General features: G+C 36.3%; 1 protein-coding gene across 9 annotated transcripts in view; it reads left to right on the top strand.

Annotated features, from left to right (window-relative positions):
* The window catches only part of PTPRD (protein tyrosine phosphatase receptor type D), a 1,060,901-nt gene that overhangs the window by 731,450 nt on the left and 314,979 nt on the right, over window positions 1-14,472 (top strand). For all 9 annotated transcript variants that reach the window (XM_047699812.1, XM_047699814.1, XM_047699811.1 and 6 more), the window contains 2 exons: window positions 8,810-8,955; window positions 12,664-12,805. In XM_047699812.1, coding sequence (XP_047555768.1) covers window positions 8,810-8,955; window positions 12,664-12,805 — 288 coding nt within the window. The remainder of the gene's footprint in view (window positions 1-8,809; window positions 8,956-12,663; window positions 12,806-14,472) is intronic.

Here is a 14,472-nt window from a genome sequence, read left to right as displayed (position 1 = left end):
TTATCCATATGAAATACTCAGAAGTGTACAGCCAAGGGTTAGGGGGGTGTAGAACTTTGGAGAGCCTTTTATCAAGTCTATGTATGCAATGAACACGTACTACGTGTTGGGGATGGTTAGCAGTTATGGTACTTCAGAGATGACCAGGTCACAGATGCTTCTCTCAGAGTTCAGTTAATGTGAAGGGAGAGAAATACATGAGCATAAAATAGCTATAATAAAATTTGGACTGTTTTAACTCATAAATGAGATGCAAAAAAATATAAGAGATACAATAAGAGATTAAAAAAGAAGAGTAGATTTCATCTACATGGGAGGCTCAAAGAAAGCTTCAAGGTATTTAATAGAGTTGGAAATGGAAAGCTTCTATAAATTCCAAAAATGGGGGAGAAATCATTTTGTGCAGGAAATAGCGTATACTAGGACACTGAGGCAGGGGACTTTAGGTTCTTGATGAGTAAAGGTAAAAACATATTTGGGAAAAATAGGTTAGCAGCAGCTTTGAAAGGTCTTAAGGGCCAAACAAAATTTCTGGGCTTATTTGACAGTTACAAACTATTAAAACTCAACTTATGTTTAGATTTCTTTTGAGTGGAAAAGAGCTTTAATCATAGATGCATTTTTAAAAACCACAAAGAAGAAAATGGGAAGGGAAAAGAAGGGTCATCGATAATGTGTAATATTGGTTGTAGCAATATATACCCGAAGTGAGGGTGACCATATGGGAGAGTTCAAATACTATGATATTGTTAAGTGATCCTCAAACTTGGCTGGACACTGGAGTCCTCTGGAAATGAATTACCCACCCCTACCCACTGATTTTCTATTTGAATGGGTCTGAAGTGGAGTCTCTGCTCCTACAGCTTTTGTCGTTGCTGCTGTTGTTTAAGGCTCCCAAGGGATTCTAAAGTCCATCATCACAGGAGAATCATAGTTGTTCTTATTGGATATGAGAAAAAGAGAAGTGAGACGTAGTAGAAGCAGAATCTATAGGACTGAATAATTGCATGGTAGCAGGTGGAGGAGAAGAAGACAAAGAAGAGGTCGGGGCTGCAAGGTTGGGTGCTTGGAAGGATGAAAGTGCCACAAATAGAAGTGGAAACAGTAAGAGGAGGAGGATTGAGAAGGCAGATGGCATGGTGTGTTTCCACAATAATGATTTTGGAATGCTGCTAGGCAATCTTTCAAGCAGTGAGAAATGAGGATTTGACATTGAGGAAAAGTTCACATGGGAGATGTCATTCCATAAAGTCAAATTTCTTCTTATCCTCCTTCCCTTTTTCCTTCCCCATCCTTTTCTTTCTCCTTTCTGTCAATGTATGTATCAATTCTTTGTCAACTTGAATATTGGTAATTATACAGAGGCACAGACATCTGTCTACCCAAAGGAGGACTGCTTTAGAGTCATTTTCAAAGAATTGAAAGTTAAGGCTCAATACAATTAATGGTGTAGACATACCTACAATATGTCATTGAAATGGGCGCCTGGGTGGCTCAGTGGGTTAAAGCCTCTGCCTTCGGCTCAGGTCATGATCCCAGGGTCCTGGGATCGAGCCCCGCATCGGGCTCTCTGCTCAGCAGGGAGCCTGCTTCCTCCTCTCTCTCTGCCTGCCTCTCTGCCTGCTTGTGATATCTCTCTCTCTGTCAAATAAATAAATAAAAATTAAAAAAAAATTTAAAAAAAAATATGTCATTGAAATGCTTTGGAAAGGAAAAGGGGAAATTGATATCAAGAACATCTGTGGGGTATTTGTCTTTATCTACTATGAACAAATTTAATGCATTCTCTGAATAACACAGAAGTGTTCTAGCATACTAACCCTGGAACTTATGTGATATGTTTATGAATTTTGTGTCATCAATTTTGTCTGTTGACCAGATATCATAGTTCATTTATTCCTGATTCAAATTGGCTCCTGGAAATTAGAAGAATAATTTCAAGATGGCTTCTGACTGAGTTTTTTCACTTAACAAGGGAAAAGTAATTGCTGTAATACAGCACCAAGTGCTTGCCAAACCCTCAAGAAAACAGTCAGTATATATTTAATAGTTAACCAAAACAGTTTGAAAATATACCATAAATTGAGTTATACCATGTTGTCTATGAAGTGTCATTGTAACTTCCTATTTTCTATTTTGACACAATAGGAATATTGGGGCTTCACAATTAGATCAAAAGTCCATGACTCACTCATAACCTCAGAGAGCCTTCCTTCTTTTCTTTTTCCCTTTTCTCTCTCTTTCCTTCTTTCTTTCCAAATCTTTACAGTACTGTAAATTTTTCTATAATTCTATAAAATAGAAGTAATGCTATTATCTTGCAGGACTATGTAAAACATTGCACATGAGATACATAGAACATTTAATCCACTGTGTGGTATTCATTAAAGATTAGGTATTTCTTTATCCCATTTTGAAGTATAGTGCTTCTTAAGTCAAATTTTAAGGCTATAAGATTGGAAGACAGCATCATTCATGACTCAGAAAAAGTCTCTTTGTTATTGAAGATCTATGCTGGCCATGGATATCAGACTTGACCCTGTTCAGATCCCACATGATAGGATAGATATCCTCACTGGCCCCAGTTTATGTAGAACATCTGCCTTAGAAACCAGTCCAGCCTGGTGTGCGTGCCACACTTCTGCCTCCTGTACAGTCATGCGTCAACTTTAAGACCTCCCTCTTTTCTTTTCATGAGCCACTTTGGTTTTGCTGGTATCTCAGGCATTCTTTCTTCCCTCCACTCCTGCCCAGTAGAGATCAAATGAATCATAACAGAATTCATCATCCACTAAACTCTAGCCACTCTTTGTGTTTGGGGCAGTGATAATGAGTCTGTTGTGGCGGGAAGGGACTGTAAAACCCCAATAGCTCGTATACCTTCAGACCTGGCCATTATCCTTAAAACAACCCCTGACTCCTGCTATGCTCTGCATTTCCTGAGCTTCCCTTCCTGATACTTCAAGAGAAAGAAAAAATGGGAATGGTTTCAGTTGACAGTCTCATAAATTCTACAGATATCTTTTTGGGAGGAAGCAGATTCTTAAGGACAGAAATACCTACATATTCTTAGGAATCATTCCCTCATCCTCTCCCTTAGTATCATTAAACAGCATCATTAACCTTCCCCTTTCAAGATTTTAAGTACATTATTATGACAAATATCCCTTTAAAAACAGAACTCTCTATTTAAGGAAATGTTAATCAGCTGAAAGAAACAAAGCCAATTAGTTACATGCTGTTAGTTTTGCTCCTCATTCATCATATTTCCTTGATGTCTGCAGAAGCGGCTTATTCATTAGAATTAAATTAGACAAATGGCACCCTCATTTCTTCCTTTCACTTTTATAGTGTGCAGTTCTTTTTGTGATTTGGTTTTAAGTGATTCTCTGTTGGCCAATCAAGTTACTGCAAATCTGAGTTGTCTTCTTAACCTTTAAGAATTTCTCATAAATTCTTTTCTTGCATGGATGTTACTAGTAGATTTCAAGGGCTCTCCCCCATTAATGTCTAGCTCTACCTAATATAGTGTACTAAGGGGAGAATTTTGTCCTTGATAGAGCACTTTGTTAAGGATGGCCAAAGGCAGCTTGCTGGTCTTGGTAGGATCTATCACCTTAATTCAAAACAATAACTGTTCATTGGGCTTGTCTCCTTGTCTTCAGAAAGCCTAGCAACTTGAAACCTGATATGGCATCAAAGTATTACGATCATTAGATGCAAAGGTACTGTGCATTTGTTATATTTAAAGAAACATTTCTTTTGATTTATCCTAGCAGTGAGAGCCTCTGTTTTTTATTGCACCTCGTGGATGGAACTAGAGGGTATCATGCCTAGCGAAATAAGTCAATCGGAGAAAGACAACTATCATATGATCTCCCTGATATGAGGAAGTGGAGATGCAACATGGAGGGGTTAAGGGGGTAGGAGAAGAATAAATGAAACAAGATGGGATTGGGAGGGAGACAAACTATAAGTGACTCTTAATCTTGCAAAACAAACTGAGGGTTGCTGGGGGGAGGGGGGTTGAGAGAGGGGGGTGGGATTAGGGACATTGGGGACAGTATGTGCTATGGTGAGTGCTGTGAAGTGTGTAAACCTGGCGATTCACAGACCTGTACCCCTGGGGATAAAAATATATTATATGTTTATAAAAAAATAATTAAAAAAAAAAAAGAAAAAAAGAAACAAACTAAACCCTTAGAGGAAAAATCAATGAGCGGTTGTGACTCCTTGTGCTGTGTAGGGAAGAATAATCCACCAGATTCCCAGAGCTAGCGTCTGTATCCTGAAAATGCAGTCTTTGAAAACAGCAAGTGAGCATGGCAGACATGTTCTAGAATATCAGTCATGCCTCTGTTCTGACTCATATGCATCTTTAGCTTTTCTGTTTCCATTTAGAAAATAGACTTTCTAGGTCTAACAGTAATTTGACCTCTACAGTACCCAGCATTAGTTTAATGAAAGGTTGTACTCCTCACTTGTCAAAAGAAGCTTGAGCAGAAATGCATTTGCAAAGCACAGGGTGGGAAGCTTTAGGTGGATAGTGACGGCAGTCAGCTGTAATAAGGACTCGTGCCTAAGTACTGGGTTTTATGTGTTTCTCTCCATCTTTAAGCTCTTGATATTTTATTTATTTATTTATTTATTTATTTATTTATTTATTTATTTATTTATGCGTTTGTTTGTTTTTGTTAAACCCAGTGCAATATTTGGTGTATCTCATGGGATAAACATGGGGATTTTGATTACTCAGACCTGAGGCAGTCATATTGCGTGGCTTTTTAGTAGAAGTCTTTGTTTTATGCTTTTTTTTTTTAAAGATTTTATTTATTTATTTGACAGAGAGATCACAAGTAGGCAGAGAGGCAGGCAGAGAGAGAGGAAGGGAAGCAGGCTCCCTGCTGTGCAGATAGCCCGATGTGGGGCTCGATCACAGGACCCTGGGATCATGACCTGAGCCGAAGGCAACGGCTTAACCCACTGAGCCACCCAGGCGCCCCATGTTTTATGCTTTTATGTGGATTCTCTTCTCTTCCTATCTTCAAAGCCTCACTTAAATTTGGGTAATATCCATGACAAAAGAAGGCAGAGGATTCATTTCATTCTTTTAGTAAGCTGAGATATTAGAGAGGAGGAAGTGGTGCTATGTATTATTATACCCCTCTGAGAATAAACATTTTTACTTGCCTCAAGCTTTTATTGGAGTTATTAAGTTTGGTCTTCTCTCTTTCTCATTTCTTTTCTTTGACTGGCTGCCTTGCATTGACAGCATCAGTCTTAGAGTTTGACCAGCCAAGATGATTATTTATGCAATAGTCTCCCTCACTGAAGGGATTTTACTAAATTATCTAGAAACTAAACTTTGTATCATAGAGTGATGGCATTTATTCTTTTCTGGTTTAGATTTTGTGAGCACATGTAAAAAATTGACATCAAATCCCATAAAAAATCATGATCCTCTTGTCTGTGAAGGCTAATATCTTTTGTATTAAAAAAAAAGCTGTGTGTACGTGCACTTGATATACCTTTTTTTTTTTTTAAATGTACTACGATCAATTCCATTTCTTGCTTAATAATACATTTAAGGACCCTTTTCAGTACCATTTTTTTTTAGAAGAATACTGAGTCACTAAAATGGTATTTAGTAGGACTTAAGAAAACAGTCCCATAGCTGAAGCAGATTCTAACTGGTTATTTTAGTAAATTTTCCACAATTTAATAGGTTAATTTCATTACTTGACCTCATCTCTAAAAATGAAATCTTTATAATAGCATCCAGTGGTCATAACACTAGCAGATTTGAATATTTGTGAATATTAGCAGAAAGACTTTAGGTAGGATCAGAAAAGCAAGTAAGTCAGAAATACATTTGAACAAGGGAATGGTAGTCACCTCACCTCATATTCACTGAGAATATGGGGAATCTGCCTTCTGTGTTTTATATTTAGAAGTCAGATGTCCTGTTTAATAGTAATTTGACTACTTAGTGTCCCCACTCATCAGGATTTAGGAAGCACTTATTCTAGTAGTCATTGCCTGTTTGTAGATTGTCAGAATCTCCCAAATTCCCTTCATTTTTTTTTTCTTTGTGATGAGAAGATACCATCCCTTAAACAAACAAATAAAGCAAACCTGGTGCAAAAAGAATGATATCCTATATTCTAGATTTATTTAATTTCTGGTTAGTGCAGAGTCATTTTATACCATAGCCCTTTAACCTCATTCACACATTCTTGCAAGAAATTTCCAAACAGAACTTAAAGGAGAAATCAGGTTGTTAAAATTCATTTTAATTCAGAGTTAACAATTTTTAAGCTATGTACTTTGAAGAGGAAGGTTCCAAAAATGACAGTATTGTAACATTTAACAAGCAATGCAATACATTTTACTTTTCCAGGGAAATTCTCTAGGAATTTTAATTGCATGATTTTAATTTCCATATTAGATGTTGACAAGTGTGTGGTTATTATCAATTTGCATTGTTTGCAACAGCAGAATGAAAAGCATAAATACTTCTTATATCATTTTTGTTTGTTTGTTTCCAGAAAAGTGATATCAGTGTACAGTGTTTTTTACTCTTCTCACCGTTAGTCATTTCAAATCATGTTAAGTACTTCCAGCAGTTCTGGTAATCATTTAGTTTGTGCTGCTACCCAGAGATTGTTGCAGGATGTGATATCGAGCAAGGCTGTGGGAGCCTGCTTTCTTTCCTAGTATTCCTGAACAGGCAGGGACCTGTGTTTCCACTAGTTCTACTATCACCAAGTGGAATTTGCTGATGAGATGGGGACTCATTTTCCAGCAATAACATTGCAAAGATGCCTCTCCCCATTCTTGTTTCTCTCATTGTGGAGATAATACACTAAGCTAGAAAAATTTAAACTGGAAGGCATCTCTGAAAATAATTTTACATTTCATATTTTTACAGATAAGAAATAGGAAAGCTAGGGAATACCTGGCTGGCTCAATCGGTTGAGTATCCTACTCTTGGTTTCAGTTCAGGTCATGGTCTCAGAACCATGAGACTGAGCCCAGTGCCAGGCTCTGTGCTCAACATGGAGACTGCTTGAGATTCTCTCTCTCTCCCTCTCCTTCTGCTCCTACCCACCCATGTGCTCTCTCTCCATGTGTGCTTACTCTCTCTCTCAAATAAATTATTTAATTAAATCTTAAAAAAAGAGAAAAACAGAAACAGGAAAGTGAGATATTTTTTTTCCCCGAGATGATATATATACATTATGGTACAGCTGAGATGTGAGTCTGGCCTCCTGACTCTAGCAAAACCAAGATGAGAGTTGGAATAAACCTTTAGGTCAGCAGAAGCATCACGTGGGAAACATGAAAACAAGGCAGAGAAAATGTGATGAGCAAAGAGTGATGAACTTCTTTCTTAAAATCTAAGGATTATTTTCAAAATAAATTATAGCTACTGTTGTTTAAAACCATTTTTCAATAGCATTTAACTGAAAAACAGTAGGGGTGGAAATTTGTAATAGGGATAAGAAAATGGAATGGAAAAGTAAGATGCTTTTGAATTAAAAAAAATTAATTGCAACATAACTGCAAAAACTCAAGGGTGTGAGAAAAATATAAAGAAGTAGGAAAAGTTATGAATATACCTGTCTGCCAAACCACCATTGGTGTTTTTGCACATTTTGTCCCATCCTTTTAGGGGCTGCATTTTTCTTTATTATCTGATACCCCTCATTTAAATGTGTGTATGATAATTTTGTGGCTTATTATTGAATTGCAAGTATTTCTCATGTCATATTATAAAACATTTATCCATGTAACATTGGCTATATTTGTATGATGCTCTATCATCATGTCATAGTTCATTTTACTGTCAATTCCAGTTTTATTTCATATTTAGGGTACATATAGTCTTTGCTAAATAAATGGCATAATAGATATCTTTTTGCATAAGTACCTATCTTCATTTTATTTAATTCTCATATAATAGATTTCTAGATCTGGAAATGCAAGTTGGATGATAAGTAGGTTTTGAAGAGAAAGGGTGAATGTTAAGAATATTTTAAGGAAGTAGAGAACATTTAAAAACCCTTTAACTTCTAGCCTTTCATCTTTAGGAATCCTAAAGTCTACGTATTTTTTTACAGGAATTCCTTTTCTTCTTCCGCCCTCCCTAACCCCTCCCCAGCCCCCTCCATGACTTTGGAGGCTTCTTGACTCATCTTCTATGCAAATTAGGAACTTAAGTTTCAAATAAGGCAGAACACAATATTTAGGTTAAGGAGTCACTTTGCCAGTTTCCCCTATTTCTGTTTCTTGCCAAACCTTATAATTCAGGGCTGTATTTCTTGTCTCTTTTAAAATTTCCTAGAATTTCTCTTAAATGTCACTAACTTTAATGGCTGAGCAGTGGCAGTGCTGCTTTCTGGCAGTGCCCTGATAATGGCATCAAAGCAAAGAGCTAAAATTTTACTCACTTTGATTGATGAGCTCATTTTGTTACAGAGGACAAATTGGATTTTTTTTATATTGGTAATAAAAATTAATGTGTGCTGTTGCTTTTCGGATGTTATTGGATCTCTGCCTTAATACAGATTTCAGCAATAAAAGCACGAGCAGATATCTTGACCAGAAAGTTACCTCCCTCCCCTTTAAACGACCCTTAAAAGTAGAAGATGCTTTTCTAATTTTGTGATCTTGGTGTGTGCATATATATATATGTATGTATTGGTCTCAGTGGGGTTGAGGGCTACGGGGAAAGTGATGGCAGTGGGGTAATACTCTGTGTTTTAATTTTCCATCTAATTGTGATGTTTATTTCTTTTTATTTCAGCACCTCCAAGGTTTACAAGAACTCCCGTTGACCAGACAGGGGTCTCTGGTGGAGTTGCCTCTTTCATTTGCCAAGCTACAGGAGACCCAAGACCTAAAATTGTCTGGAATAAAAAAGGAAAGAAAGTCAGCAATCAGAGATTTGAGGTATTAGGTCCATTGTTCTGTTTCTCTGGGGGAGAAATGTATCTGCTGTATCTTTGGTTTGTATATTACTTGCCTATTTTACTGTGATATGAAGTGTGATAATCACTGAGACATGGCCTTCTTTTTGTTGCTCGTGTTGGGAAACTTAGAGTGAAAGCTCCCTATGCTCCCAGGTCTCACTGAGTTACTTACTTGTCCCTGGACTAGTGTATATAGACAACAGGATGGTACAGACCAACTACTTTAGGTTAATCAGACTCTACCTCGGTTCTGGGAAGGAAATTAGTTCCATCCAACCTTATGGCCTGGAGTGGGGAGGCAGTGTTTTCCCATAGCGGATTCAGGTGCCTGTGACAAGGAAGAAGGGGAATGGGTACTGGGCAGCAAATGAAGTTGTCCACTGAATCTCACAGCTGTGTTTTACAAGTACCATGAACTAAAATGGGACATTAACTCCAGTTGTTGGCCTAAGCATGACTCTGAAAGAACATACCCAACCAGGATGAAATGGCATTTAAACCTTTGAACAAATTACTCAAGAAAGCTCAGTGACTTGAAGATGATGAAGCATAATTCAGATATTATTTTGAATGTTTTTAAGGAGACTAATGGTTCAGAAATTTGCTCGTTTTGGAGGAGAAAAATAGATAATGATATGCAGAGAAAAATTGGAAGCAGCACACAATAACATGCCTGAATTTAAGACCTGATGAAAATAGCTTATTCTTAAAGGATAGAAAGACCTCTAAACTGCCCCAAAGTGTAAAACTCACTTTCTCTTGCCTGAGTTTCTGACATACTTCATAGCCTAATTTATAGTTTGGCAAAATAAAGGCAATTTCTGGTTAAAAGAAATACAGCAAGTACAAAATTCAGAACATTTTTGATTTTACCCATTTTTACCAGTTTTCACAGAGCAATATATAGTCCAAATCCCTTTTTAAAGGATATAATTAATTACACTGGTAGAAATTTAAATGTAGAGTTCAGTTTACAAATGATAAATTTTTTTTTTTTTTAAGATTTTATTTATTTATTTGACAGAGAGATCACAAGCAGGCAGAGAGGCAGGCAGAGAGAGAGGAGGAAGCAGGCTCCCTGCTGAGCAGAGAGCCCGATGCGGGGCTCGATCCTAGGACCCTGAGATCATGACCCGAGCCGAAGGCAGCGGCTTAACCCACTGAGCCACCCAGGCGCCCCCAAATGATAAATTTTTAAAATTATGTTTGTTTGACATCAAATACTTACAGTGATTAAACATTAAAAAAACTTAATCACTGAGAAATATTTCCTCTATCATGCAGAAAATGATGTGTGTGTGTGATCTGTAATATACACCTCTTTTAGTTTAAATGAATTTGAATTTTTTTTTTAATCAAAGAGGATTTTGACATCATACTTGCTGGTGACAGTATAACAAAGATTAAATTATAATAGGAAATGTTTCAAAGCATGAGCTCTACTCATTGCATAATTCTGAATGAGAATCATACAGACACAGCCAAGGAAAATTAGTTATTTTTACATGAAGCATGTATATCAAATAGTGTTGGGTCTTGGGTTGATAATCTTTAAAATCTGTAATAGTATATATGTATTTTTGTTTTGCTAGTTTATAAAGCCTATAAGAGCCCTAAGTGAGAATGATTTTGTTTGTTCTATCTCCAGTGGCAATTATAATGTCTGGCTTAGAGTAAGTAGGGCACAATCAATAACCGGCTATTAAATAAGATTTTCAAATTGGAAATCGCAACATTGGCATATAATGTGTAGTGTAGTGTTTGTTGAAAGAGGATAGGTCTACGCTAGGAAATAGTTCAGAAATGTAAACCTATAGTGACACATAATAGTTAGTTGTTAAGGGAGTAGGTTCTAAGCCTTCACATCACAGGAAGAACTTTTTTTTCCTTTTCTTTTTTTTATATCTATCTGAGATGATGGATGTTAATTAAACCTACTGTAATAGTCATTTCACAATACATGTAAATCAGACTATCACATTATATGCCTTAAACTTTATACAATGGATGTTTGCCAATTATTTCTTAATAAAACTGGAAAAAATCAAAATTTAAGATGGCATTAAGGATATTTAAGCCTTTCTCTACATTAAGCCATGAGATGTATTATATGTAATATATGTAATATATTTTAAATATATATTTATATTTAGAAATATATGTTTATTTATATGTGTTTACAAATATATATAAATGTTGTCAGCTAATTCAAGTACTACTTCAAAAACTGATCATGGTGATGATGATGAGATTAATAAATATGGGTATGAAACTGTGGAGTCCTCTCCCAGTCTTTTCTAAAACTATGCTGTGTTCTTACAGCTGGTCACTGGGGTGCTGTGCTTTCTGGTTTATAAACATAAAAATGTTTAATGTTTATAAATTAAATGTTTATAAAAATATAGAAATGTGTGTGTATATATATATTCAATTATGACATACTTGTCAAAGATTCTAGTTAACTATGAAAGTTATTTCTCCCATCACGCATGGTGGATTCGTTCTAAAATATGTGCTTCATAGAACTGAAAATAAATTGTGGTGCATTGGGAAGTGGGACATTTTGGGTATCTCTGAATTTAAAACATAATAGAACACAGAAAGGACATGAAGTAGGTATATTTTAAAAACATTTGATCTTTCTTCTGTATGTTGACATAAGCACATTTACACACAAAATCGGGGATTAAACATCTCAATAAATGTATTTACAAAGCATTCTCAATTCATAATTTAGGCACATGGAGCTATTAGTCACAGGGAAATGGAAAAAAAAAAAAAAATCCCTCACCAAAACCGGAAAGCACAGCTCCTCAGTGAGCAGCTGAAAGGACACAGCATAGTTACAGAAAAGACAACCAGAAGATTCCACAGTTTTGTACCCATATTTATCAATCTCCTCCTCATCATCATTATCATTTTTTTGAAGTAGTACTTGAATTAGCTGACAAATATCTGGGATTGCAAAACTGCTTCAGAGTGTAGTCCATAAAGATAGTGAATTCAGTCTTACTCTTTAGAACATTAATTTTCTGCCCAGTGAAGCAAGCCTCCATTTTACAGCAAAAATGCCCTAAAAATGCAGAAAACGCTAAGCTAGAACAAATACTGGAATGATTTATAGCAAAATTAATGCATGCCATCAGTCTCTTGGGTTGTGAAAGCCATCTCATTGGCTGCCTAAATATTAGATTTATGCAGTTTCTCTTCATGGTTTGCTCCTCCGTACTGTTCAGGATGAAATACTTCAAGCCAGAAGAGCTGTCTGTGGTAGTATACATTATATCTCCACCTTACAGTCCAATTATTGAGTAGGTCCACATATGCATACATGCTGTGAGAGACAGAAGATAACCTTTGAGAAGGTTACCCCTCATAGCAACAAGTCTCTTGCAAAATTAACAGGAACAAATTGTCCTACATACACATACTAGAATATTTTCATGAGTAGACCATGGATGGTTTTCAGTAGACTTTACATCTGTAGCTACATGCCTTTCCCTTTGTTCGGGAGAAGATTCGTTAAATTAAACCAGTTTTTCCGTTTTACTACTATGTATCAAAATTCAGTCTGAAAATGCTGCTGTATTAGTCTGAGCCAAAAGACTGGTTCACCACTATATTAAGGTTTAGCTGAGAGGTAGACAATTGTAACAACACCTGTGACAGCTATTGTTTCCTCTAATAGGTAATAGAGTTTGATGATGGATCTGGATCAGTTCTCAGAATACAACCCTTACGGACTCCACGGGATGAGGCCATTTATGAATGTGTGGCCTCAAATAACGTGGGAGAAATAAGTGTATCCACCAGACTCACAGTTTTGCGTGGTAAGTACTCAAGTACAAGGTTGTTCCTTGTGTTATTGTTGAAATTCTGTATCCCTGGTGTTCTTTTGCGGGACCACTAAAGTGCTTAGAGTTTTTATGACATTTAAATGGGAAATGAATTTAAATGCAATGTTTATAAGGGTGAAACATTTAGACAGAGAGTGCATACCTCTTCTCATGATTCTTGAAGAATGTTATCCAGGAAAAAAAAAAGTCAGAGAAGTATTGATTTCCAATGCAAAATACCATTATGATTTTTGGTAGAGTACCTAGAAAGGAAATAGGACATGCTCATCTTTTCAGGTTAGCATTGCTTCTGTATGGATTCTTTGTACCAAGGTTGACCAGTACTTTTTACAGATTACCACAACTGACACTGATGTTTGCAAAATTAAAGGAACATCTTCTGCCTAAAGATTAGTTCCTCATAAATGGAGGTATTGAGAAAAACAAGGGCACCTTATGTCTTTATGTCAAAAAATATATTTTTATTTCTGTCTTTTATATTTCTTGAACATCTGTTAATGCTAAGTGAGTGGAAACAGTGTGCCCCCTGCTGTGTTTCCTGCTATGTGGCTTATGCAGTTTGACCAAAGTATGAGATGACTTGCCAAATCTCTAGTACAGTGGGTCTGCTTTCTAGACTTTCTTTAGAACATCAGTACTAGAGAATGAAGGCTAGTGATTAATAATACTCTGTTGTGCATCTCTGCATCAACGTTTTGTGAAGAGATAAGAATATTGCCTGAATTGACTTCCCTAGTAGTTGACATCTCCTAATACTCTTGTGCCTTTATGTCTTTCTCTCTCACACACACTTTCATTTGTTTGTTCATTGCATTTTGCTTTGAACTTCATTTTGCTGGATTCCACCACTTACGAGAATGAAGGGAAGTGGAAGGAAAAAAGGGATCAAAATTGCATTACTGGGTACCTGGGTGGCTCAGTGGTTTAAGCCTCTGCCTTCTGCTCAGGTCATGATCTCAGGGTCCTGGGATCAAGTCCTGCATTGGGCTCTCTGCTCGGCAGGGAGCCTGGTTCCCCCTTTCTCTCTCTGCCTGCTTTTCTGCCTACTTGTCATCTCTGTCTGTCGAATAAATAAATAAATTCTTTAAAACAAAATAAAACAAAGCAAAATCGCATTACCATAGAGGAATATAACATAGATTAAGAACATTTGTTCTCCACTCCATTTTTTCCCATTGTGGTATGTATTTACTCTGTATGTTTTATAAAATCAAAACATTTCCTTCTGGATCTTTGATTACCAAATCAATTCGTTAATCCAAGAAACCTAGGAAGTAGGATTATTTACTTACACATCTTAAAATATGTTTCAAATGTTATAAATATCTTACTAAGTCTCAGGAGAAATACTGACCAACTAGATATAGATCTTTTAAATGCATGTAACAGAATGATGCTTAAAAACAAGTAAGTCAGCTTTGAGCTACAATTCCGTCCATTCTGAGAAGTTATTTACACACAAAGTTCTCATCCTCCTATAAACTCATGAAGATGTTGATAAAATATCTGAAAATAAGCTAAATGCTTGATTAGGCTTGCAAACAAGAAAGAGGTTTCCTGGTGCTAAAAACAAAGAAAGAATCTCCAGAGAACAGATAATTTATAATCTCATAACCCAAGATAATAACCAAAAGGACTAT

This window comes from Lutra lutra, chromosome 13, assembly GCF_902655055.1.
Source record: "Lutra lutra chromosome 13, mLutLut1.2, whole genome shotgun sequence".
Lineage (NCBI taxonomy): Eukaryota > Metazoa > Chordata > Mammalia > Carnivora > Mustelidae > Lutra > Lutra lutra.
This window is presented reverse-complemented; position numbering and strand designations above follow the sequence as displayed.